The following is a 25727-nucleotide window of genomic DNA, read 5'->3' as shown; positions in this document are numbered from 1 at the left end:
CAGCACGACTTCGGGCCAATAACTCAACTGACCGTTTCTAACTATTGGAGACATAAATAAGCTCCTTCTGACGACTGTGCAATGAAAATCATGTGTATAATTGGGTGTTTTTAGTCTTGTGTGAGCTATAGTTCATTTTGACATCCGTGCAACGGAAAGTGGAGCTATGGCTTCGTAAATAAGTTAACTAAGTAAGTAAATAAGTTTATTACTTTATGTGACGACTCTGCAACCGGGCATATGACTGCAAACTGATCTGAAGTTTAACAATTGAAATTTTGCACTAATTTTTTATATAATTATCCTACCGAGATTTAAACAATTCATCAAGTTTCACTTCAAATTAATCAATAAACTCGTCCTAAAATCGTGTGATAGGAATATTTTACTAATTCAAGACAATTACTACTCACCGAAGCACAATTTTTTGTTACACTAGTAATATTGTTAATTAATTACAGGCGAAACTCCCATACTTTTTGTAAATATTTATTATGTTAATTGAGTTATATCAACTGTGTTATTATATTAATTGTGTTACTTACTTCCATATTTTTTGTTAATTGAGTTATATTGTATTGATTTGTACAAATTTATACTGTATTTCATTTTTGTGTTTTAGTGAAGTGATGTAGTTTTTGATGTTGCATTTGCAGTTGGTGAGACTTGTGCCAGTGCTGGCATGCGAGGACAGATGCCTTCGCGTGTTGGATGGGTCAGACGTGGCGCAAACAATACCCCTCAACAGCAATCCAACTTGTCAGCACCTCTATCACAATAATGGCGGCGATTCTGGCGATTTCCTGCTCTACGGCACCGAAGATGGGTCCATTGGTCTGCTGCAGATCACTAAGTGAGTTCTAAATGCACACATTTAATTTCAATGAGTTTTGAAAAAACTATAAATTGAGTTTTGAGTTATAAATTTCAATCAGTTTCGAATGTACAAATTTTAATCAGTTTCAAATGTATACATTTCAATGAGTAAACATTTTTGTGATGATTGAAAAATGGATCAATAGTTATGCTAAATTGCACTAAGCAGGCTTAAAATAAATTGATTTCAAGTTTCGTGATTAATTGAGAAGAAAAACACTATTAAGTGGGATTATCACCTATCAGTATCAGTGAAGATATTATTCTTAAGAGTTCTAATGGGACTATTCATGCCAGCCCAGCCGAGCGAGTATGCATAGTCACATTAGAAATAAGGGGAATAATTATTTGTATATCTAGAATGTAAAATACAGCTTTTCCTTCCCTAACCTTAGGGAAGATAAAATAACATTTACAGAACATTTTTGTTGCAAATTTAATGTAGAATCTATGGTCTTTGACTGTTACACCTTTCGTGGGACACCAAAGGGATCGGAATAGTATATTAAGTCACAAGGACGGGAAGGGTCCTTTAAAGGCGAGAATGCTGTTTCTAGTCGAGGCGTTAGCCGAGACTAGAATTTCATTTGAGCTCTGCAAAAGACATTCACCTCCAAGTAACTTACACTATTTTTGTCATAATAATCTAGAAAAGAATAATAATTGTGAAACAGAAAACATTACCTGCTTGTGCTGACATTACTACATGCATTCTATAAACATAACCTAGTTTACAAGTTTCGAATCAGTAATTTCTTGATTGTAGTTAACAAAACTCCCACCTGGAGCGCTAAAAGGCGGTTTTTATACCAGTTTTGCTGTTCAAAATTCGGAACTAGGAATACTAGGAGCTGAAATTGAATGACTATGACAAAAATACTATACAAATATCTGACTACATCACTGACCAAACTTTGCCACGTCAAATTCTTGTAGAATCTATAGTCTTCGGCTGTTACATCTTTCTTGGGAAACTGTATTTGTAACTGTATTCCGATTATGAAATCACTACAATTATCATTATCATTCACTACAATTTTGAGGAGTGGCCGTAGCCGAGTGGATTAGTGGCTTCGTAATCCAGAGGCCTGGATTCGAATCCCAGCTCGGGCAATAAATTATCAACCACTGTTTATTTCAAATTATTCCACAATACAGAACCTATAGAGTGGCCTTAGTCGAGTGGTATAGATGCTGGCTTCGTAATCCGGAGGTCTGGGTTCGAATCCCAGCCCGGGCAAGATATTTTTCTCGGGCCATTTCCGTGTTTCGGAAGGACACTTTAAGGCGTCGGTCCCGGCAGCCTAAAAAGCAGTCGTTAGGTCATGTCAGAGGCCCTGAAATTGATCAGCTGCGATCTGAAATCTATGACTTCAGACCTGAGCCAGCCAGGTCACTCGATATATTTTTTATGTATTTAAATGTTTTTTTTTTGTGTAGTTGAGAAGTTGATATTGTGGTATTTATATTAATAAAAATACTAAGAAATTGTCAAAAACCACAGATTTTATTGATAGTTGATTTTAATGTTAACCGGTCTTTCTAACTATCAACAAAATCTGTGGCTTTTGACAATTTCTTAGTCTTTTTATTGACCGAGCGAAGTGAGGTCTAAGATTCAAGTCGACGGTTTGGCATTTCTCTTAATGTTTAAATGTTTATGTTTATATGTTGCGCATTTACGGCGAAACGCGGTAATAGATTTTCATGAAATTTGACAGGTATGTTCCTTTTTTAATTGCGCGTCAACGTATATACAAGGTTTTTGAAAATTTTGCATTTCAAGGATAATATAAAAGGAAAAAGGAGCCTCCTTCATACGCCAATATTAGAGTAAAAATCAGACTATAGAATTATTCATCATAAATCAGCTGACAAGTGATTACACAGATGTGGATGAGAATACTGCGTGAGGTCTACTGTTCACAGAACTACTAGTTTAAAATGTTTTATTGTATTGAATAGATCGGGCCACGATGTGAAGTGGGAGATGAAGAGCGACAAGCAGGAGGGCAGCGTGCTGTCAATGCACTGCTACGACATGACAGGTGACGGAGTGCCTGATGTGGTGGTGGGGCGGAGGGATGGCCTCATTCAAGTCTTCTCCATGCCCACAGATGTCGGCGAAGATGTACATCCGCCGGCCGAACGCTTCTCTTATGTCAGTCCACTCACATTCTCTAATCTAATCCTTTTCTCAAGTCTTGTGACTATTTAAATTTTCAATATTTACAATAATGTAAAGACCATTTACATTTCGGGTGACATCAATATCTCAGTTGATCAAGAATCAGCTCGGTTTGGTAACTTCAGAGATCGAATAAATGGGAACAGGAGTGACTGGTTGGAGCATGTTAATGGGATGAGTGATGACCGGATTCCCAAACAAGCCCTACTGTATCAGACATTTGGAAGAAGAGATCGCGAACGTCCCAGGAAGAGATGGTTTTAGAAGCACAGAGGTTCGGAACAGGCAGTAATGCCTAACCCGTGAAAGGAAGAAGAAGAAGAGGTAACCTCAGTACGTCAAGTTCCTGATGTTTTTAGAAAGTTCAGTGGATACAGTATCAAATATTATATTCAATTCTAAAATTATCAAACAGTTATTCTCAATAATACCGTACCAGTGTATCGCTTATTGCTATTTAAAAGCAAAAACATAACCTCTAAGCTCTAACCTTCAACTAACTTCTCCCTAACCCAATCTCACTAATCCCTAATGCCAGTTACACACACATTGATATTTGAACGTACGATATTTTGCCGTCCTTATAAATTCTATTAGATTGAGCATACCTTGACCACTACCTCCGTAAACAAAGCCATAGTGCATTCTGGTGACGTCAGCACAGGTAGGGCTCCTACACCAATAAGAAATTGTTGATTTCAGCTGATCTATATCAGCTAGTGTTTTTATTGGTGTAGGAGCCCTACCTGTGCTGACGTCACCAGAATGCACTATGGCTTTGTTTACAGAGGTAGTGCCTTGACAAACATATGATGTGATCAAGTTTCATTCAATCTGGTAGAATTTATAAGGACGGCAAAATATCGTTCGTCCAAATATCAATGTGTGTGTAACTGGCCTAACTAAAGTGCAACGGTGTAGCTGATTGTGTATCAGTCTGCAACGAACAATTTATGACTTTAAACGTGACGAACTAAATGGCTTAACTCTCCATTTGTCTCAGTATCTCAAGAAATGGCAAAAATGGGCCCTTGATTAATTGATACACTGCCTACATTTCCATTCTCGAGTTTACTCATGCAATCGTTATTAGCGTGCAGTTCATTTACATTCCCAGTCGAGTTTTGAGTCTCACACTCTTATTATTGAGTGTATTTATATTTTTAAATCCGATTGCTCGTAAGTCCATTCACTAACCTTTGTTAGAATGAAGTCATCTAACGGTACCAATGTTATGACAACCTATGAACGAATCAGTGCATCACTGAAACCGAGCCTCAGTATTGAGTTCTCATGTGCTTGAGAATATATAGAGAATTATATGAATATATGAGACTTTTTTGAAAACAGAATGTATTTTATGCATCTTAAACTCTAAATTAGCTTGAATTACATTATAATTTTTCTTCAAATAAATAATCATGGGTTAATCAAGAGCAACCGCGTAGCACTTTTATAGGTCTTGGAAAACATTTGAACATTGCATTGTTACTTTCAATCAATAATTCGAGTGATTATTTGCAATTTGCAATTCTCACTTAAAGTCAATATTGGTTATATCTCTAATAGAAAATGCTTAATTTTTATATTGTTGTTGTATTTACAGTCTTGTTTGTTTGATTTACAGACTTGCAATGAAAGTGTTACCTCAGTACAAGGTGGAGTGCTGGGCAACACTGGGTGTGATGAGATTGTTGCAACTACTTACACAGGTTCGATCTAATTTTCAATCAAACTTACAAAATATTGTTACTAAAAACTATACGACCAAGGAAAGCTTCATGCATTCCAGGCTCTGAGTTCTGATTTTTGCTTAGAGTAGTAATCACATAAGCTTTATTTGTGTTTTCACTTTCATAAATACAGGTTAATTTCAACTTCAAAAATTTATAAACTGTAAATTAAAAATTGAATTCAATTTCTCTTGTACAGAGTTATTCTAAATGATGGACCCATTTTCAAAACTTGGTATTTATTAAAGTAAAAATGCAAAATGGACAATCTTTATACCAATGGAAAGAGAAAGTCTCAAAGTTTTTTTGATACCCCACAAGTGTTCAATGTGGCCTCCGGCTGCTGCGCGGCAAACATCTACGCGGTAGCCAAACTCGTCCCACACGCGAGAAAGCGTATCTGGTGTTATTGAGTACACGGCAGCAGTGATACGGTTCCAGCAGCCGGAGGCGACATTGAACACCTGTAAGGTATTAAAAAAAAAGTTAAACTTTCTCTTTCCATTGATATAAAGATTGTCCATTTTGCATTTTTACTTTAATAACTATCAAGTTTTGAAAATGGGCCCATTATTTAGAATAGCTCTGTATTTCAAGTTGATCGCTTCTATTCAAATTGCAAGTTAATCAGTTCAGTCATGATGATGCGTCAACCATGTAGGAATATAAGTCATTCCTTCCTTCATATTATGTAGTATAGATTAATGTGAGTAGTATAAAAAGGCCGGTCCTGGCACACAAGTGTGCCAGAACCGGCCTTTACCTCAAGGTCGTCCAGGCCAACCACCCCTAACCTCAAGGTCAACCACCCAAACCTCAAGGTCATCCAGGTCAACCACACCCACCCTCAAGGTCATCCAGGTCAACCACACCCACCCTCAAGGTCATCTAGGTCAACCACACCCACCCTCAAGGTCATCCATGTCAACCACACCCACCCTCAAGGTCATCCATGTCAACCACACCCACCCTCAAGGTCATCCAGGTTAACCACACCACCCTCAAGGTCATCTAGGTCAACCAAACCTAACCTCAAGGTCATCTAGGTCAACCAAACCTAACCTCAAGGTCATCTAGGTCAACCACACCTAACCTCAAAAAAAAAAAAAAAAATCACACCTGGACTATTGTATCTATTGCATATAAAAAGATTAATAGAAGTATTGAGTTCCCGGGAAATTGATATAGATAATTTGCATCGCATATCCTGTTTCAATTTTGATAAGAGTGAAAGGAATAAACATTTCATAATAGAACAAATTCACATCTGGACTAAGAATAGAGTTCACAGGAAATGATTTACACCACATATATCCTGCTTTTATCTTTATTAGATGGAAAGGATATGCGGTCAAGAAGTGGAGCAATTTCTAGAACAGGAAACCATAAACAGCTTTACTCACAAACTAAATAAATGGGAAAAAAGGGAAAAAAGGGGAAAAAATTGGACATTGTGTCTTGTGCAGTCATGCCACCAGTTCGTGGGTGATTTTTGTGTAGTAATGAGATCACACCAGATGAATATGTCCATGGTAGACCTACTAGATCAAGATGTCCATGGGAGACTCTAGATCAACATGGCCATGCTGCTCTAAAGATCAAAATGGCATTGAAGATAGATATTTTCAACGACTCCCACTCCATGTTCAGACATGACATATGAACATTCTCAATGACCCTCACTCCTCCTGTCATATGGACCATCATGTCTGTATGGTAAAATTGTCATCTCCACTACAGTCCTCAAATACCACGCCATCATCAGAAGCAGTATGTAGGTCTGTAGTACTTGTAGAATCATCCTTCATCAACGATTTGTCTAACACATCCTCTCCTTCACTTATCTCTTCATCTTCCTTAGTAGAGAAGGTAACAGTAGCCGACTTGAACATGACTGTATCACTCAATGCTCCACATAAGAATGAACTGCACAATCCAGATCATAAGTATTTTATATTCTCTCTATGCTGACTGTACTAGACCAGTCAATGGCCGATACTGTTTAGTCATCTCATGAATCATTAGGCAGTAGGCTCATGTATTGGCGGGTATGTTGTCAGTAGCTTCAAACTCAATCCTCACATCGATACTTCCAGTTTTGAGTGATTCATTTTGGCGGGAGCAATCAAAAGCAAACAACATTATATTATCAGTGCTTATAGCTCCTGTTTCAAGCAGAGGTTTAGATGAGCAAGCATTATCATGATTGTAGACTCCATTGAAAGCTGCATACATGTTGTAGATGCGATTATCATCACCATCAATGCTCTCATACGGGTAGTATTTGTTGTTTAAAAACACTCGAATATCCTTTATACTACACTTGTCAAATTTTGAACTGTTAGCTGCTGCTAAACCTCGTCTTGCAGTCTGCATGCCAACTACAATGTAGCGTGGCTTCTCATGCTGAGTTGTTGACTTAACAGTCCATGTATGTTTTATACTTTGCGGCAAGGTTGGGTACTCGTACAATTCCCAATGTCGAAATGGTATACTGATTGGTGTGTCATTCTGCACAATCTGTAGCAGACGCATTCTTACATCATCAGCCACTTCTAAATATGGCATTCTCCATAAAAGCTTGGCAGCAGCAACATTCACACAGTCATTGAAATTAGGATTGACTCTCAACACCAGCTCTTGTTTCACATTGAGTAAAATCTGTCTATAGTCTTCAGCAAAACCTAGCAGGTATCGTAGAGGTACATCCATTTTTGTACCATCTGCAGCAAAATTAGCAAAACCAGTGGTTGAACTAAACTTGTAGCCGGCGCTTCCATCTTGCTGCGTTCATCTCACTCGAATGTCATAGCAATCTTCATCAGACTGGTGATACCTGGATTACGTATGCTGTCCACCTCCACACCATTGATTTCATAGCGTATCTCTGAAAACAGATTGGCAAAGAATCCAGAGACACATGGAGTTCCGGCCACAGCAGCGTTGGCAGCTCCAGTCACAGTATACTCCAAATGTAGATAGCTCTCCGATGGTAGTGTGTAAATGTCCTGTTGCTGGATTGGTATCCTCACTTCATCATTGGCATTGAAGCTTGTGGTATAGGGGGCATGAGAATGATAGTCATAGCCAATGATACTATCGTCTGACGAAGGTCCTTGTCGTGTCACATCCAAAACTCCCATTTCTTCTATTGTATAACTTGACAGCCTTGTTCTTGCAAATACTTGATGCTCCTAGATGTTAACCTTGTCAAGGTTGAATGCTGAATGAATCTTTCTTTCCTTTTATCTTCTTTTATAGGCGAGGGAGGATGATGATGATGGAGAGAAGAAGGAGGAGGATGGACTGCAGCCTCCATATCCAATCCTTGATTCCACTTTTCAAATAACAACACCATTTCACTTGCGTTGTCTCAAATGTAAAGCAATATTTATTTCCTTGCCTCTATTATTTATAAGACAACCGTACTCATCGACTACTTGCAGTGTAATGCTACCAATCTGCTTGATGTCTATAGGTAAATAGATTACATTCTGCACAGTCACCACCATTTTATACCCTGGATCAACGTTTGGGTAAAACTCATAGATCACGTGATCTGTAATTCCATTAGAGTAAGATCCAGTCACAATGTTGCAGGTGATGCATATCACATTAGGCCGACTGATTTGTACAGTATTATCACTTCTAGTAGATGTGTTGGGCTCTATGAACTGGGTATTGGTAAAACCCAACAGTTTCCCTATTGAATCTTGTGGTCGTAAATCCAGCTTGGCACTGCTCAAAACTATACACTTTAAGGTTGATGGATCTACAGTCACCTGGAAATCAACATCATTTTCCGACAGCCTTTGTGCAAGCAAGTCAGTAATTGTAGAAAATTCGAAGCTACCTGTTGGTAATGATACCTGATGCAGAACCAAATCCTCCTTGTCAACAGTAGTAGCTGGCATTCTCCTTTTAGTCCTTTTAGGCAATACTGTACCATCCTCATCATCATCAGACTTGCCAGGTTTATGCTTCTGATGTTTAAGCACCTCGCTCCAATACTCTTCAAATCTTGCTTTAGCCATACTCCGAAGCTCATCATGTGTTATCTCTGCACTAGTAACACCCTTCTTAGAAATTCTATTACTTGCATAAAAATGTAGTACATTATTGAAACCTTCCTCAATATTAGGTATTGAGTTGCAACTTGTAAAGCTAATCAGACCAATTTCCCATTCACCACTGCTCACATCAAGTGGTGGATAAAAGTCACTCTTTAGTATTGATGTCCTACCTCCAAAACATAGCATCATTGTTGTTGCCTGCTCAACATACAGTTGCACAATGAGTAGCAATCAGCCTACACTCGGTATTTATAGGGATGGAAATAATGTACAAGAGAGATAGTGAATCATTATTTATTTATTTTCATCAATCAAAAATTGTAAACACAAATGCCCACAGATGTGTGAGTAAAGATCTTCCTGCTTCTGATCATAGTTGTACTCAATCCTCGATGCTGGCTCCAGTCCTTTATGCATATAGTTGATAAACTCCTGTGGCGGTCTCAGGTTGCCAAATCCATCAAAGTAGTGAGACACATCATCCTTCTTCACATAGCACACCCAATGTGTGCCAGCTCCAGTGCTGGTGTCCAGGTTGATAATGCCGCATTCTCTCCTCCAGGGCCCATTCAATGGTAGAGCATCCCGCATAAACACTCCTCGAAAGTGCTTTAGCTTCAGTCGACATGCATACTTGTAGAGATCAGCATCGGTGAGGGCTTGATCAGGTAGGGCAACTACCATCTTCTCTTGCCGCCACATTGACGGCGACGTGCCCCATTTCCCTGCGTCCTGCGCTGTTGTCTCAGGTAGAGTCCTTTACCTTTCTTGGATGATGTCTGCTGACGTCTTAGATAAAGTCCTTTACCTTTCTTGGACGATGTGTGCCGACTTTTCCTAGAATTCTTCTTCTTACAACTTCTTGCTCCTCCCCCAAACTTTGCCTTAGCCTTCATGATGTTGGTGACTGCTAGTGCTGCAGCCTTCTCAAGTACTCCTGCATCTGAAGAGTTTACCACACTCCAAGCTTGATCTGCCAAAATGTTGTCTGCTACTGCTCTGCTCGCTGTATCACTATTTTTGGAGTAGGCAATGTCGTGCTCCTTACAGGCTCGATCAAGACTATTTATACCGGGATCGCCTTGTGCCAACCGCTTCTCTAGCTTTGTACCTGGTCCACAGTACTGGTAACCAGGGATGTGAAGTTCAACAGGTTGAATGTCAATTGCCTTGTTCACCAATTTTCCAGCACTCTTTTTAACTATTGAACCTGCAACTTTTGCAATTGATGACAGTACCCCCCTTCCCCGGTACTTCCTCTCTCTCTTACATCCAGCCATCTAATGTTTCTTAACGGTTTTAGCAGCTGGTTTTATACTTTTTTTGGTGTAGACAATGTTTGTGCGGGTGGCAATGGTGTTTCAGGTGGTGTTGTAGGAGGGGGTTCCAGTAATCTCATAAGATCTATGAAACGTTTCTTCATTTCATTAGGTGGCAATCCCTTCATAGTTTTAGTATTTTCCGGATCTAACACAATGTCTAAATACAATGAAAACATTTTACCAGCAAACTCAATCAGCCTCTTCTCAAGATATCGATTGTTTACTCCATCAGTAGGCTTAATTGGATCCATCATATCAGTAAGTATTGAATCATTGAGACTTGTAAATACCTGTGATGTGGTATTGTCCCTTGTCTTTGGTAGCCACATTGAAATCAGTTCTCTACATGTTGAAAAGTTGACAGCATCCCTGTCAGCACGTGGATTTCCCAAATTGGTCAAACGCCTGTAGCGAGCATTAATGTTTCCTATGGAATCCATGACTTGACTGCTATACATAAGCAAAGCAATGTCTCTTATATAGTGAAACTAGTATGCAGGATTAGCAACTATGTAGCCACCTTCTACCAACTCTTCTAAAATTGAATTGATTTCATTCTCATGTCCAGTGTTGCCAACTGCCTTGGACTGATCCAATAGTTTCAACCTGTCCACAAGTTCGTTGGGATCATTGTAGTAGACGTACTCAATCTTAGTTTGATTGTTTGCCACCATATTAAATGGTGTCACCAGTCCTCTCCCACTATGCTTACCATGCCTTATCAGTGAGTAAATTGTCTTCTTGTACTTGGCATCATTGGAGTTTATAATACGTCCAACTGGGTCATAGTTTTCCCTATACAAATTGGTCAAATACAGAATGTGTTTGTATGCATTTGATTCAGGTGATGTGACAAGTTGATTGTTAGGCTTCTTTTTGAAAATCAGCTCACATAGTCCGGCTATTGCATCAAAAATCATTTTATGTTCTTCATCTGTAGGGTCAGTCAGTTCAATCTTTGAGCCATTACTTCCAAAGGTTAGACGTCTACTACCCAAATAGTACTTGTTTCCAACTAATCTTGGTCCAAATGTAGTATCTGCACTACTATCATTCAACATTGCTCTATAAACATATGGACCCACTTTAGTTCCACTCAATCCACTTTGAGTATAAATGTTGTACACTTCCTTAGGACTGCTGTTATTCAACACTGCCTCAATATCCTCCTCCTCTTCCTCCTCATCCTCCTCATCATCACTCCTAGCCTCAGACAATAATTTTCTTGCAACTGCTGAAGTACTTGGAGCCGGAGTGGAGCCTGCTGCTTCTCCAAATGATTCATAGGTTGGTGACTCCTCCTCCTGCTCCTCCTGCTCCTCAACAACTTCTAGTTGTGATTGTAATAGACGTTGAACATGCCTGGGTCGGATTGGTGTTGTTGGCGGTGTAGGCGGTATAAGCTGATGTTGTTCTGCTAATGGTTGAGCAAGTGGCTGTTGCTGAGCTGGAGGTGCTTGTTGCTGAGCTGGAGGTGGTTGCTGCTGTGCTGTAGGAATCTGAAGAGTCTCAATAATTTTTTCCAGTGGTTCAGTTAGCGGCTTGAAATGTTTTGCATGTTGCTCCTCTGTCAATTCTCTTCCAAGTGTAAGCTCCTTATGCTTTCTCTTGATGTTACGTCTTAGCTTTGCAATCTCTTTGATGGTAGAAGCTACCTCCAATGTCTTCTGATGAGGTCTAACCATCCTGCTTGCCCCACAATAACAGACTGATACTCTACTAGACTTACACCTCAACTAAATAGGTGTCGATACCATTTCTGTAGCGTCCAGCATTCTTTCCTGATGAGCGGTCAATGACAATGAATGCATGTGCAGCTGATGACCAAACCTTGTTACACATGTCATTCAACTGATCAAAGGTTATGTCAGCGCCGACATGATCTCGGTACAAGTGTTTCATGTTTAGCTCATCCTGTTGAAACATGACTAGAAAGTTTGCATTGTCACGAATCAGCTGTTTTGGAATGCGGCTATAGGTCTGTGCCAGATAGAAAACATCGACATCACTGTGTCTGCCTGCACTAAAGTATTTCCTGATGGCATCCTGTTGCTCACAAATCACATCGTCAAAAATAATTATTGAATTGGCAGGCAGTTCATGCGGGTCGGGTATTTCTTCACTTGTATCACACTCTACATATTCCATCTCATCACCTAGTCCCTGCATGATGGTTTTAAGTAACTTGTACTTGGACTGAAATGTAGTCTTTGAAAAAAGATGTATATTTGAAAAGTGTATTCCATTTGGATGGAAAAGCATGTTGAATAGTAGGTTTGTCTTACCACACCCTGAAGGTCCACACATAATACATCTCATATGGTTGGGGAACAATGGTCCATGACGCTTTTTCTTTGTATCCATTTCCACCAAGCCACACCCCCTAATCACTTTGTCAAAATCGATAACTCTAAACTGGTTTTTCTGTTGCACAACTTGTTTCATCTTACACAAGATCGTTCTTATCAATCCATGAGTCGTGACTGGAGCTATATCCTTTCCAGTGTACCAACAGTTTATTTCCTCTTTTCCTCAACACTTTTTCAATTTCGAAAACACTGGGCACTTTTGTCTTTACAATTTCTTCAGAATAGAATCCTCCTTCAATGGGTTCACCTCTATAGTCTTCCAATTCATATGTTACAGGTACTGTGTGACGTACACGTGTTACTGTGAACAGCTCATTTGTCCAATTGGCTAGATAACCCTTGTCAAAAGTCTTTTTATACTTGCTGATTCTCACCTTATCGCCTGGCTCAATGTTTTGACCAGGACCAGGATAGAACTTGTTTTTCAGTTTACTATCCAACTTATCCTTATACTCTCGTCTTTGTTTGCTAAGCCTGGAAAGCAGCACTTTCTCATGCTTCTTCTGCACATCTACTGGCCTCATACCTATTGTTCGATGAATCTTGGTATTATACTCTTTGAGAAGTGAGGTTAGAATGTCTGTCCAACGATAGGTTCCTCGCTCAGTGAACTTGATCCACATTGACTGTTTAAGTATTCTGTTGAAGCGTTCCTCTATAGATGCCTTCTTATCTGATCTAGTTGAGTAATGATTCACATTATACTGTTTCACAAGTTGTTGGAATTTTGTATTGAACCACTCTTTACCATCATCGATCTGTAGATTTTTCATTGGATGTTTTACAAATATAGGTTGCATTGCCTTAACCACTTCATCAGCCGACTTATTTTTTATTGGTATAGCAAATGCATGCTTACTGAGACAATTTATGATTGTAATAATGTACTTGTAACCTTTGTTATGTCGAGCATACGGTATCATCTCAACAAGGTCAGCCTGATAGAGATCGTCAAGACCTTTGACTATAACCTTTCTTGTCAGAAAATTCCGACGAGCTTGTCTGTGCAGCTCTCGCGCTATCGCTGTCTTATCCATAATGGTGATATGAATTTGTTAATAAGCATTTATACAGGCAACAAGTTCATCAGACCATGATGTTGGCGGAAGTCATGATTAACCAACTTCCTGCATAAAGATAAGTTTATCAGAGTAGGATGATTCCTATTGTATTGGATGACTAACAGTATAGGATGTAATTTATGCTTTATCTCACACCTTATGCTTACTCTAGAAGTTGAAGGTTGTATGGAATAAAATGTGTAACAATTGTGGTATTACTCAATGTTTATTTACAGTGTATGCATGAAAATATATAAATATAGTGCACAAAGATAATATTTCAGTCCAATATATGAAGAACTATGTAGTGATACAAATCTCCTAGTCGATTGCTTATTTCATAAAATCCTCTGCCGAACATGAATTTCAAGATGACTGCTCCCTCATATAGATCGGTGCAGCTTGATACTTCAGCATCGTGGAAGATGTATGTCATTGTCTTCAAGAAGTTTTGAGCCGTTCCAAACGGTTCAGGCAGGTCCTTATCTCCAAACTTCAGAAATGGTTGCACAATCCATTGGTTGCTGGTTACTAGTAGACAGTCTCCACACTCACACATATCTGCTTGCTCCACTGCAGGCTGATGTTGTTACTGGGTATGGCACAGTGTTAGGAGTTGTAGTAGCAGCAGTACTAGTTGGAGTAGTACTAGCTTGAGTAGTTGTGATGCTAGCAGCAAGAGTTGTTGTAACAGTTGCAGTACTCACTGGAGTAGTAATAACAATGGATGCTTGTTCTTCACAGTACGGTGCACAGACCTTGACTGACCTTGCAACAACCGCTTCCAAAAAGTCCTGCAATGTGAATGTAGGGTGAAGACATGTGTGCAGATTGTATGAGCAGTGGACTCGTTTGCAGAGAGATCCCTCCACAGCTCGTTCCCCAGCCATATTCATGTACCAGTCTCTGATATCGATGTACATTTGATCGATTGCTGACTGATTACCACATAGAGCAGGAATCCCTGATGTTAGCAGGCACTGTTGCATATGACAGATGTTTGATGTATCCAGTCCGTGCTCCCTTGAAGTGAGAAATTCCTGTGTCCTATACTTTGAATCCAATGCTAGCACAAGGTAGAGCACTGCTTGGTACAAGCTTGTAGCCACCATGATTGAAGAATGATCATTGATAGTGGTTGCCTTCCCCTTTTGTACTTTTAGATGACTCATCTTTTGTTGTATTCCCCTCCACTTTTTCTCAGTCTACTGTGACATGTTGTCAAACAGTGAGCTATGTCTGCAGGATGCAGTGATTGGGCTTGAGGAGGAGGAACTACATAGTCATGGTATTATCTCGTTGACAGACATTTTCAACGATGCAGGACATTTGAGTTCAGAGTTTAGAGTCCAGAGTCCAGAAGTCTGGAGTTCAGAGCCCTGAGTTCAGGGCCCCGAGTTCATATAGGTAAGAAATCATCTTTTTATGCTTTCAATGAAGGCTGTTTCAACGAACCCACTCCACCTCCCCGGTCATATGACCAATGACCACGCCCACCAGTGGTCAGTCAGTCAGTTCAATTACTGATCAGTCACTGTTCAATGACTGAACAGTAACTGAACAGTGACTGATCAGTGACTGAACAGTAACTGAACAGTTGAACAGTGACTGAACAGTAACTGAACAGTGACTGAACAGTGATTGATCAGTAACTGATCAGTAATTGAACTGACTGACTGACCACTGAGTGGATGACCCAATTATACCATACAGACATGATGGTCCATATGACAGGAGGAGTGAGGGTCATTGAGAATGTTCATATGTCATGTCTGAACATGGAGTGGGAGTCATTGAAAATATCTATCTTCAATGCCATTTTGATCTTTAGAGCAGCATGGCCATGTTGATCTAGAGTCTCCCATGGACATCTTGATCTAGTAGGTCTACCATGGACATATTCATCTGGTGTGATCTCATTACTACACGAAAATCACCCACGTACTGGTGGCATGACTGCACAAGACACAATGTCCAATTTTTTTCCCTTTTTTCCCATTTATTTAGTTTGTGTGTAAAGCTGTTTATGGTTTCCTGTTCTAGAAATTGCTCCACTTCTTGACCGCATATCCTTTCCATCTAATAAAGATAAAAGCAGGATATATGTGGTGTAAATCATTTCCTGTGAACTCTAGTCCAGATGTGAATTTGTTCTATTATGAAGTGTTTATTCCTTTCACTCTTATCAAAATTAAAACAGGATATGCGATGCAAATTATCTATATCAATTTCCCGGGAACTCAATACTCCTATTAATCTTTTTATATGCAATAGATACAATAGTCCAGGTGTGATTTTTTTTTTTTTTTTTGAGGTTAGGTGTTGTTGACCTAGATGACCTTGAGGTTAGGTTTGGTTGACCTGGATGACCTTGAGGTTAGGTTTGGTTGACCTAGATGACCTTGAGGGTGGGTGTGGTTGACCTAGATGTCCTTGAGGGTGGGTGTGGTTGACCTGGATGACCTTGAGGGTGGGTGTGGTTGACCTGGATGACCTTGAGGTTAGGGTGGTTGACCTGGATGACCTTGAGGTTAGGGGTGGTTGGCCTGGACGACCTTGAGGTAAAGGCCGGTTCTGGCACACTTGTGTGCCAGGACCGGCCTTTTTATACTACTAATGTGTTCCAGTCTTTATTCAAAATTTCAAGTTAATTAGTTCATTAGTTCAGAAATGATGATGCGTCAACCATGTACTTTGTATCTCGTAAATGTATAAGCCAATTCCTTCATTTATATTATTTATTCATTTATTTATTGGACAGAGCAAACAATAAAATAGTCGGAAAAGAAGAAAACAGGCTATTGCCCAAAACTTCTTCAATTTCCAAATATTGTCTTAAATTGACCAAATATTATGTAGGCTATGTCCATTTCAATTTAGGCCTATACACCAAATCATCAATATGAATATACAAATCAGAATAAAACAAACACTTCAAAATTTAGATAGATTGATAATAAAAATTTCGTAAAAACATGAAACAAACTTCAAACTCACAAAATAATTCTATAAAAACACATACATTTTGAGCTATATTATGTAATACAGTATAGATTAATGTGTTTTAATCTTCATGTAAGTAAAATTCCAAGTTAATCAGTTGAGAAGTTCAGAAATGATGATGCGTCAAACATGTATTTCGTATCCCGTACATGTATAAGCCAATTCTTCAATTTATATTCATAGTATATCCTAGGTAGGCTATATATTATATTATACAGTAACGTTTTATTCCATATCGACGTATGAATCTCGGGATTTCTGCTCAAACTACTGTTTGCAAGGCCTATTCTTTCCTTTATAATTATATAGTATAGTCTAGAGCTTTAAATATTCTAATTGATTTACAACTCTTGGTAGTTCCATATTTTTCAAATTTATGAATTCAGGGCTACTTTCTTGTATTTATGAAATAGAATTATAGTACCCTTTAAAATTAATAAAATGATAGAACAATAATACAAATTGTAACGTTACTACTAGTTTCGTAACTACTAGAAAATTTTAAAACTAAAAAATATCAAATCAGTTGATAGATAAGGGCATCTGCTAAAGTAGTTCACTTGAAGATGTTATTAAAATAAAGCTGCGTTTACACCAAAGTTATTAAAAAAAATGTTAATAACATAATCCTTATAGATTCTATTAGATTGAGCATAACTTATAATACACATGATAAACATATGTGTTTGTCAAGTTCCGTTCAATCTATAAGAATTAAGTTATTAACATTTTGTTAATAACTTCGGTGTAAACCCAGCTTAACAAAACTATTAGTAAACATTTATAACTTGACGATGGTGTGATTACCGAAACTAGTAGCTACGTTACAATTTATATTCTTGTTTTATTAATTTTAAAGGGTACTATAATTATGTTTCATAAAAGTATAGCCTAGATATATATTTTTGTGTTCTTTTTTTTATTTAGCCTATATAATTATTGAAAAAAAAATGTTTTCTAGGATGGTTCTTCGGCCTGACGACAGCCGTAGTGGAGAAACAAGTGAGCGGCGACACGACAAGCGCCAACTCGAAAGTCGTCCGACTGACGAATGACGATAAGCTGAAAATCATCAAACTGCGTGCAGAGGTCGATGACCTTGAACAGAAGGTGATGAAGGAACGCGAAAAGTATGAATCGTCCACACAGGAAGACTCGCCCGGCTTCTCCACTATTCCTTTTCTGTCTATCTGCGACAAGATGTGGCTGAGCAAGGAGGACGCCATCTATCAGCTCAACTTGGAGGTGCAGACTGCTATCGACAATGTGCTGCTGCAGAGTGATGTGCCCATTGTGCTGCTCGATGTCGAGAAGAATTCGGCGGTCGTTAGTTACAGCTCTTGTCATAACTCAGTAAGTCACATCATGAGTATCATGTGTATTGTACCTTGTAGGGTTACTCAATATCTTGTAAAATGAAACACTAAAGGTGCAGGTACACAGAAACATATAGACGGAGAAAAAATCCAACATCTGCATGCAGACTCGAGCAGACAGACAGGCGGACTTCGCTATGCGTTGTAAAATTCGATAATCTAGGGAGGGATATTTCTCCTGTCTGTCAGCTGCTGTGTGCGTTCGCCTTGAGGCTGTCTACTAACGTAACGTTGCACTGTCAGATGAACAGGCTTCGAGCTTCGAGTACATCTGACCCGAAAGAGCACACAAACTCTATGATATGTTCATCAGTCGTTGACATGAACAGTTTACAAACAGAAAACTAAGCACAACAACAAACCTACTTCAACATTATAAATGCTATAAAAATAAGTTAGCCTAAAATAGAGCAGCGACGAAATAAACAATGAAGGAAGAAACGTAGACAGCCTCGAATAGAGCAACGATAAAATAAACAATGAAGAGAGAATCGTGAACCTCCAACCTAAAACCAAGCCAATTTCGTAGGCAGACCTTAGTCAAAGCCACAAAAACTTATTTCTGGTTTTCGACTGTACAGATGTATAGAACATGACTGTGAAGCGCTACGTTAGTGGCCAGCCTTTAGGCAAACACACAGCTGCAGACAGACGGAGAAAAAATCAAACGTCTCCATGCAGACGTGAGCAGACATATGCAGACAGATGGACGTCTATGTGTTCTGCAACATTCGAACACCTTGGGAAAGATTTTTTCCTGTCTGTCTGTCTGTCTTTTGTTTTGTACATTCGTCTTTAGTACAGTACTCATTTATAAATATATAATAGTAGTAGCTAGATCAGTAAAATCAACTTATAGATGAATTCAATGAATAAAAAAAGATTCGTTCACAAACCAAAAAGTACTGAACACATTCATACTATGAAAACAGTAAATTCATTTTTATGAACATATTCTTAATAAAAAAACGATTATATTTTATATTCTGCATTTAAAAACGTCGATATTATTTATAGGCTTACTGCAAAGGATATGTTTCAAATTATGTTATTGATAGAGTCACAGGAGTTCAGTATTAGAAATATATTGGAAACGAAACAATAAATTATCAACCACTGTTTATTTCAAATTTTTCCACAATACAGAACCTATAGAGTGGCCGTAGTCGAGTGGTTTAGATGCTGGCTTTGTAAACCAGAGGCCAGGGTTCGAATCCCAAGATATATTTCTCGGGCCACTCCCGTGTTTCTGATGGTCACGTTATGCAGTCGGTCCCGGCTACTGGTACCTAAAAAGCAGTCGTTAAGTGATTATTTAGAGGCCCTGAAGTAGATCAGGTGCGACCTGAAAACTCTGAAACCAGACCTGAGCTAGCCAGGCTATTCGATACTATTATTATTAATTTTGTTGACGTTTGTTTTGCAGAGTGAAAACAAACTGTTGGCGACCTACCGTTGCCAGATGAACACGACTCGACTGGAGCTTCGCTTCCGCACGGAGGAGGGGCAGCAAGGCACCCTGGTGGCCTACATCACCCCCCTGGTGCAGCCCAAGTGCTGTCAGCTCAGACACTACCCCATCAAACTCCTCTCGCTACACACGCGCTCTCACAACTTCGATACTACAAGGTATCTGCATTCAGAAAATATAGCACAACAAGATATACCATGGTATAGACCGTTTATCTTCCAATTTCCAATGTCAACTGAAGTCCTAGTAGTTTTTTTTGTGAAGCTATGTGACTAGGTATCTGCTAGAGAAAATATAGCACAAGAAGATTTCCTATGGTATAGGCCGTTTATCTTCCAATTTCCAATGTTAACTGAAACCGATAGTCCTAGTAGTTCTTTTTTGTGAAGCTATGTGACTCTTGTAGTCTTTCATACTGTGCCGTTCTTATACTCTGACCCAGCCAAAACAGTAATAATAGACAGAAGTTGTCAGTAATCGGCTTGAGTTAACAAAAATCGGCTTGAAATTTGGAACATAAATGATCTGTACCATGGAATATTTTCTTATCGTATCTGCTCGCAACAATCAACTCTATTAAACTGTCTACTTTATAGTGAGATTTACGTTATAAAGGCAGCCTTCAAAAACAAACTATGAGAGCAGAAGAAGATAAAAGCCATAAATGATTAACTATGTTTAGCAATAATTTTTTCTTTAACTTTTAAATAATGACTTGAAAAATTAAACAGATTCATCAATTTCTTTCAGAATTTGAATAGAAATGCAAGAATTTATAATGAGATCCAAGTTTGAAAGTATGCATCCGATTATCATTTAAATTTTTCAGTTCAATTCAATATTAATTAGTTTGCTATCCTTGTCTATCCATCTTTGTCATTGGACATCGCAGATAGATCTATCCTTTTCTAGCTCAGAACAGTTGCCAAATCGTTAGGTAGCAAATTGGATTCAGGATTAACTGATTTTGAGAATGAAGTTACAGTACTTTCAAAACAGATACATTTCTAAACTGAGGTCTAATGATAAATTTGGTGCGACATCTCGAATTCCATGTGTAGTGTCTAATGCGATTCTATTATAGTCCATACAGAATATTAGTTTTGACTTGGAGGAATATGCGGCGCAGAGAAATGGAGGGAGATGAGCCAATCACAGTGATTAATAGAGTCATAGGTAGAAGCACAGTTGACAATTTGTCGATTAGACTCAGTCAACTCAGTGCATCCATGAAACTTGGTTTGTGGATCATGAGCACAGGAACACTCACAAGAAATAAGATTACGCTGGCCGTTTTAGAACGGCAACATCGCGCCTCTGTATTCTACTTTTCTTTGCTGCGCATGTCCCTTCAAGTAAAAAGTAATATTATACGGACTATAGTTTTTATTTACTATATAGTATTTATTTATATTATATTTATTGTATTCATTTATAGTATTTACTATGGCATTTATTTATTATCTATATTTTATTTACTATATTATTTAGGCCCTACAACGTACTGTCTCTGAAAAGAGGCTAATAATAGATCTGATTTTGAGAATGTGGTTACTTTTAGAACTGAGGTAACTTTAAAACTGAACTCAATTTCAGAACTGAGGTTTAATCATGAATTTGACGAGGTATATGGAATTTCATGTGTTGTATTTGACTTTCTTCTATTAATTTCTATGTTTTTTGTATTCAGGCCATACAACGTTCTTTCTCTGAAGGGAGGCTTCAGCCTGGCTGAAATGCATGCTTGGATCTCGTTCTGTTTGCCCGAGGTTCCAGAGAAAGTTCCTCTTTCCGATCCAGCAGTTCTTATCTTTGAATCAACTTTTGTTGGCTCACTACTCCGCTGCAGTTACAGGTAACTATGAATTATTTATAGTTTTATATTAAATCTATAGTCTATTCCATAAATAATCACTTTATGAAGGTATATTTCCCCAATGTTCAGTTTGTTTGTTTTTTATAACTTCTATAGAGTCTTTATTGAACGAGCGTTAGGGAAGTTCTTACTTTTGACTTACTAGAGCCCAAAGTCGTTTTCTGTCTGTTTGTATGTTCGACAAGAACTTAAGAGAGAATTGATCAATTAGTTTCAAATTTTGAACACGAACTCTTCGAACCTTTTCACAGGTTAAGTTCGTTGGACATTAAAATTGACTCACTCCTTCGTCCTTCTTCAGGATATAAAAATATCATTGAAAGTGCATAAGAAAAAATTTGGTTCGATTTATCAGTCAGCTGGAATTATTTGCATGTTATTTCTGTAATTTTTCCATTCATTAAAAGAAGCTGATGCTATTATTTGGAAGTTGTCACACAGACAGACTTTATGCGCCGACACATGATTTCAGCTGAATAATACACAACATTAATTTATAAGTTCTATATTAACTCGCTTCCGTTAACGCATGTCTGCCTATCTGTAACATACACGTAATTAATACTACCAAGGTACCTATACCCTGTCCAAATTGGCATGAGCGCTGAAATATTAAGCCGACCTTCGCTCCCCCACGCGCAGGCACACACGCCCGGCCTACCTGCGCCATTGATATACCATGTATACTACGTAGTATACAGGTAGACAGACCGTCCCTTTACTCACACACACAAAAGGAGACTGCGCTTGTGTGTGTGAGTAGTAGGAGGGTCGGTCAAATCCTTCAGAGCTCATGACAATTTGGACAGAGTATAGATACCTTGAATATTACTTGTGATAGCAGTTGCTATGACAATTTTTTTTGTTCAAAGTGTTGAAATGTGAGTAGACACTACTATGTTCACTAACACTTGATTATTATATTCAATGTATAGTTACCGTACTTATTCATTTCATTTTTGTATCATTTATTAGTACCGTCAAATATTGAGATCATTGAAACGGTTTGAGATATCGATCATGTATCACATGACCACCTTCCCATTTGAAAAAATGAAATTGGATTCAAAATGAATCTGGATTCGAAATGAAGTTGGATCCATATGACGGATCCAAGATGGCAGACAAAAGTTTTTGAAACCTTTTCTCCAATTGGAATAGGATTCCCATTGAACCTGCTACTGTAATATTATACTTATAAAGGATATATTTAGTTGTTTCCCTAATAATTCTCACCAACTCTGTATAATTACAATTTGTGGAACTCAGAGATCAACACAACAGTTCATGAGCGAGTTCTTAAACCCAGGGGGTCGCTAGTCAATCTTCCTGTTGAGAGATTCGATTCTCCCAAGCTTTCTATTTTTCTATTGAATCTTATCTTAGGTCAGTGTTTCACGAAAAAAATAACGACTTCCAAACTTCAATTTCCTATTTCAGCAAGGGTGAAGCTGAGTTTCAGTCTGACAACATCTGCACTATTTCGATTTTGAAAGATGTATTGACGAAGGAAGCTACCAAGAAAAAAATTAAACTGGATATTTCAAGTTGTGAGTACCTCTCATTAGTTCATAGTTCATGATGATTCTGTTTAGTAATAAAAATTATTTGTTATTGATGATGTAGCATGATAAAATAATGTCAAATGTCATCTTTTTGAAAATGTCAAATGAAAGCTAGTTAGAAGTCAGTGATAGTTAAGATATCAGTTATAGTACAGAATGCTAGTTAGATTTGGCACTGATGCTTAGTGAATCAATAGTATATGCTTCAAACAATTACATTACAAACAATTAGCTCTAAGGACAGTTATGCTTTAAAACTTAGCCCATTTAATTATTATATCATTTTAGATTATACAGATCTAATGTCGAGGGCTATTTTATTTCATTATTAGATTATAGAAGATCATATGATGTAACGTCTTCATATTTTATTGTAAAGAGTATATTATATAAATTTCATATCCATCAATTCAGTCTCTGTGAGGTAAAAAGAGTACTTCATTTAATTTATTCAACAATTTATTGACACAACAATGCGGGAAAATCTGTCTATATAGGCAACAAAGCAATGTGTTGAAGTCTGTAGAACTTTCACAGTCATTTTTTAGTGAAATACTAAAGAATCGTATTCACCAGTTATATATTGTTGCCTCATCTCTTTTCCATGATACCAACCTTATTAGTTTTACCTTGTTATTAATACAAAAATACCTGGTAAAATGGGAATAGAACCCAAGACCGGAGCTGCAAAAGTGTAATGAAATTTCATTAAGTATTCTCCGATTTTAATCTGTCTGATATTTTATAATTGCACAGCTTTTCAATTGTTCTAATGCTGATTCCGTTTCGTAAAGTTCTTGATAGATTCTTAAGAATAAATATAGTTTTATCCCTTTAGTCCTTTATTCTTTCTTTATCCTTTATTCTTTATTCTTTATTGATTCATACAAAGTCTATCATCAAAATGATAGGGGGAGAAAAAAAAGGCAACCTTGTGCTATTCCTCTCCCAAATTCTGATAAGGTTACACATAGTCCGAAATAGATTAAGTCTTGTAGTTCTGATTGTTCATCCCTGATAGTTTTATCCCTATAGCCCAGATAGTTTTATCTCGTTATTACTAGTCGCTGGTTCTATTTTATTATAGATTGCTTTATTTTCAGTTATTCTCCAAGCCCTGTCTATTTGGTTTTCCCCTTCTTAAATAAATCTACATAATCATTCTCCAAGTTTTATTTCATTAATCATTAATACTATGATGATTAATAATAATGTAGTTCTATAGTTCACTATTATTAGCAACTGTAAAAATTATTGTGTTTATTTTCTAGCCATCAATAATGAAAGCATTGACAGTTTGCTTCGTTTGCTGGATCCGAAAATCGACTACTACTCAAGTCTTGAGAAAAAATGTACACTCATTGAAGCGCTCAAAGATGTTGAAACACATGAGGAGAATGTAGCTGAATGTCTCATGCCTGAATACAAAGAAATACTGAAAAACCAAAATCAACTTTTAGCTGAACGTACTAAATCGTCTGGATTTTTGGACAGACTCAAAGGTATAACAATACAAACTGTTCATTCATAATTAAATAGTAGCCTATAATTCATTTATTCCAATAGGGCTACTTGAAAGTTCAATTATTGTACATAGAATTAAGCAAAAAAAGGAAATATTACAAGAAAATATAAAAAGGACACTAGTAATTCATGCAATTGAATAATATAAAAAATAATAATTTATAATTTAAGACAAAATTAGGAAATTGAAGAAGTTTTGGACAATAGCCTGTTTTTTCTTTCGTGACTACTGTATTGTTTGCTTTATCCAATAAATAAATGAATAAATAATTCAAGTTTTAAATTGTAAAGATTAATTTTGACTTTCGTTGAATGGTCTAATAATAATAAATTTTTTATTGGAAATGTGCCCTGTTTTATCTTTTTATAGATTAAGATTAAAAAAATCTTTCAATCATTGTTAAAAATTCTAAAGCTCGTAATTATTTTTCTAACAGAAAAACTTGTTTTGAATCTTTTATCTTGTTTTATCTTTTTATAGATTAAGATTAAAAAAATCTTTCAATCATTGTTAAAAATTCTAAAGCTCGTAATTATTTTTCTAACAGAAAAACTTGTTTTGAACTGAATAGAAGAGTATTGCTTCAAAGCCAGAACTCAGGAGTATCGCGAAAAACTCACTATTTACTCAGAGACTGAATCAGTTTTAATTTTTTCTAGACCTTGAGTTTTTATTTGAAAACAAAAGTTTTGAGTGCATTGGAGTTAATGAATGGATTTATTAATAAATTAATCCTTTCCCTTTTAATCCTCAATTTGATAAATTAAAAATTCATGATTCGCGTGTTCAACTCTTGACAGTTCTATTAAATATTAACACAGTTTTGACCTTACTTGTCAGCTTGCCACCAACTGCAATATTATTTACCTCCGATTAATAAGAGTGTCCGTGTCAGTGGTCAGTACCCTACCTAATACATATCTAATCAAACCCTTTTATAGTGTGTTATCTATTCATTCCATTGTATTCCATATATATTTATTTTATTGTATGTCACCTATTAATTTTTCATTTTTGTTCCCATTTCAGCATTCATTATCGAGCTATTCACGGACTGGTATAAATTCAAAGGAATCAACGTGAAATCCAGGATACCACTCCTGGTTGAAATATTAGATAATTATAATTTCGAAGAACTATTAAGTGCCTTCAAACAGTAGAACAATATTTTCTAAATATTTTGTACAAATTATGCACAATATCTTGCACAGAACACAGAATGACGTGGAACTTTACTTTCAATGATTGATGCTTATTTCACCCAGAAGTTTTGAAAATTACAAAGTGAA

The 25727-nt window shown here is 37.4% G+C and overlaps 1 protein-coding gene across 1 annotated transcript in view; it reads left to right on the top strand.

The window, feature by feature from the left end:
- Positions 1-25727, top strand: part of LOC111055874 (Bardet-Biedl syndrome 7 protein homolog) — a 31476-nt gene extending 5749 nt beyond the window's left edge. Inside the window, exons 5-13 of the mRNA XM_039439155.1 lie at positions 657-853; positions 2842-3037; positions 4692-4776; positions 17587-17978; positions 19428-19630; positions 21163-21327; positions 22789-22898; positions 24185-24415; positions 25468-25727. Of these exons, the coding sequence (XP_039295089.1) occupies positions 657-853; positions 2842-3037; positions 4692-4776; positions 17587-17978; positions 19428-19630; positions 21163-21327; positions 22789-22898; positions 24185-24415; positions 25468-25598 (1710 nt within the window). The 3' untranslated portion in view covers positions 25599-25727. The remainder of the gene's footprint in view (positions 1-656; positions 854-2841; positions 3038-4691; positions 4777-17586; positions 17979-19427; positions 19631-21162; positions 21328-22788; positions 22899-24184; positions 24416-25467) is intronic.

The sequence above is a fragment of the Nilaparvata lugens genome, chromosome 12, assembly GCF_014356525.2.
Source record: "Nilaparvata lugens isolate BPH chromosome 12, ASM1435652v1, whole genome shotgun sequence".
NCBI lineage: Eukaryota > Metazoa > Arthropoda > Insecta > Hemiptera > Delphacidae > Nilaparvata > Nilaparvata lugens.
This window is presented reverse-complemented; position numbering and strand designations above follow the sequence as displayed.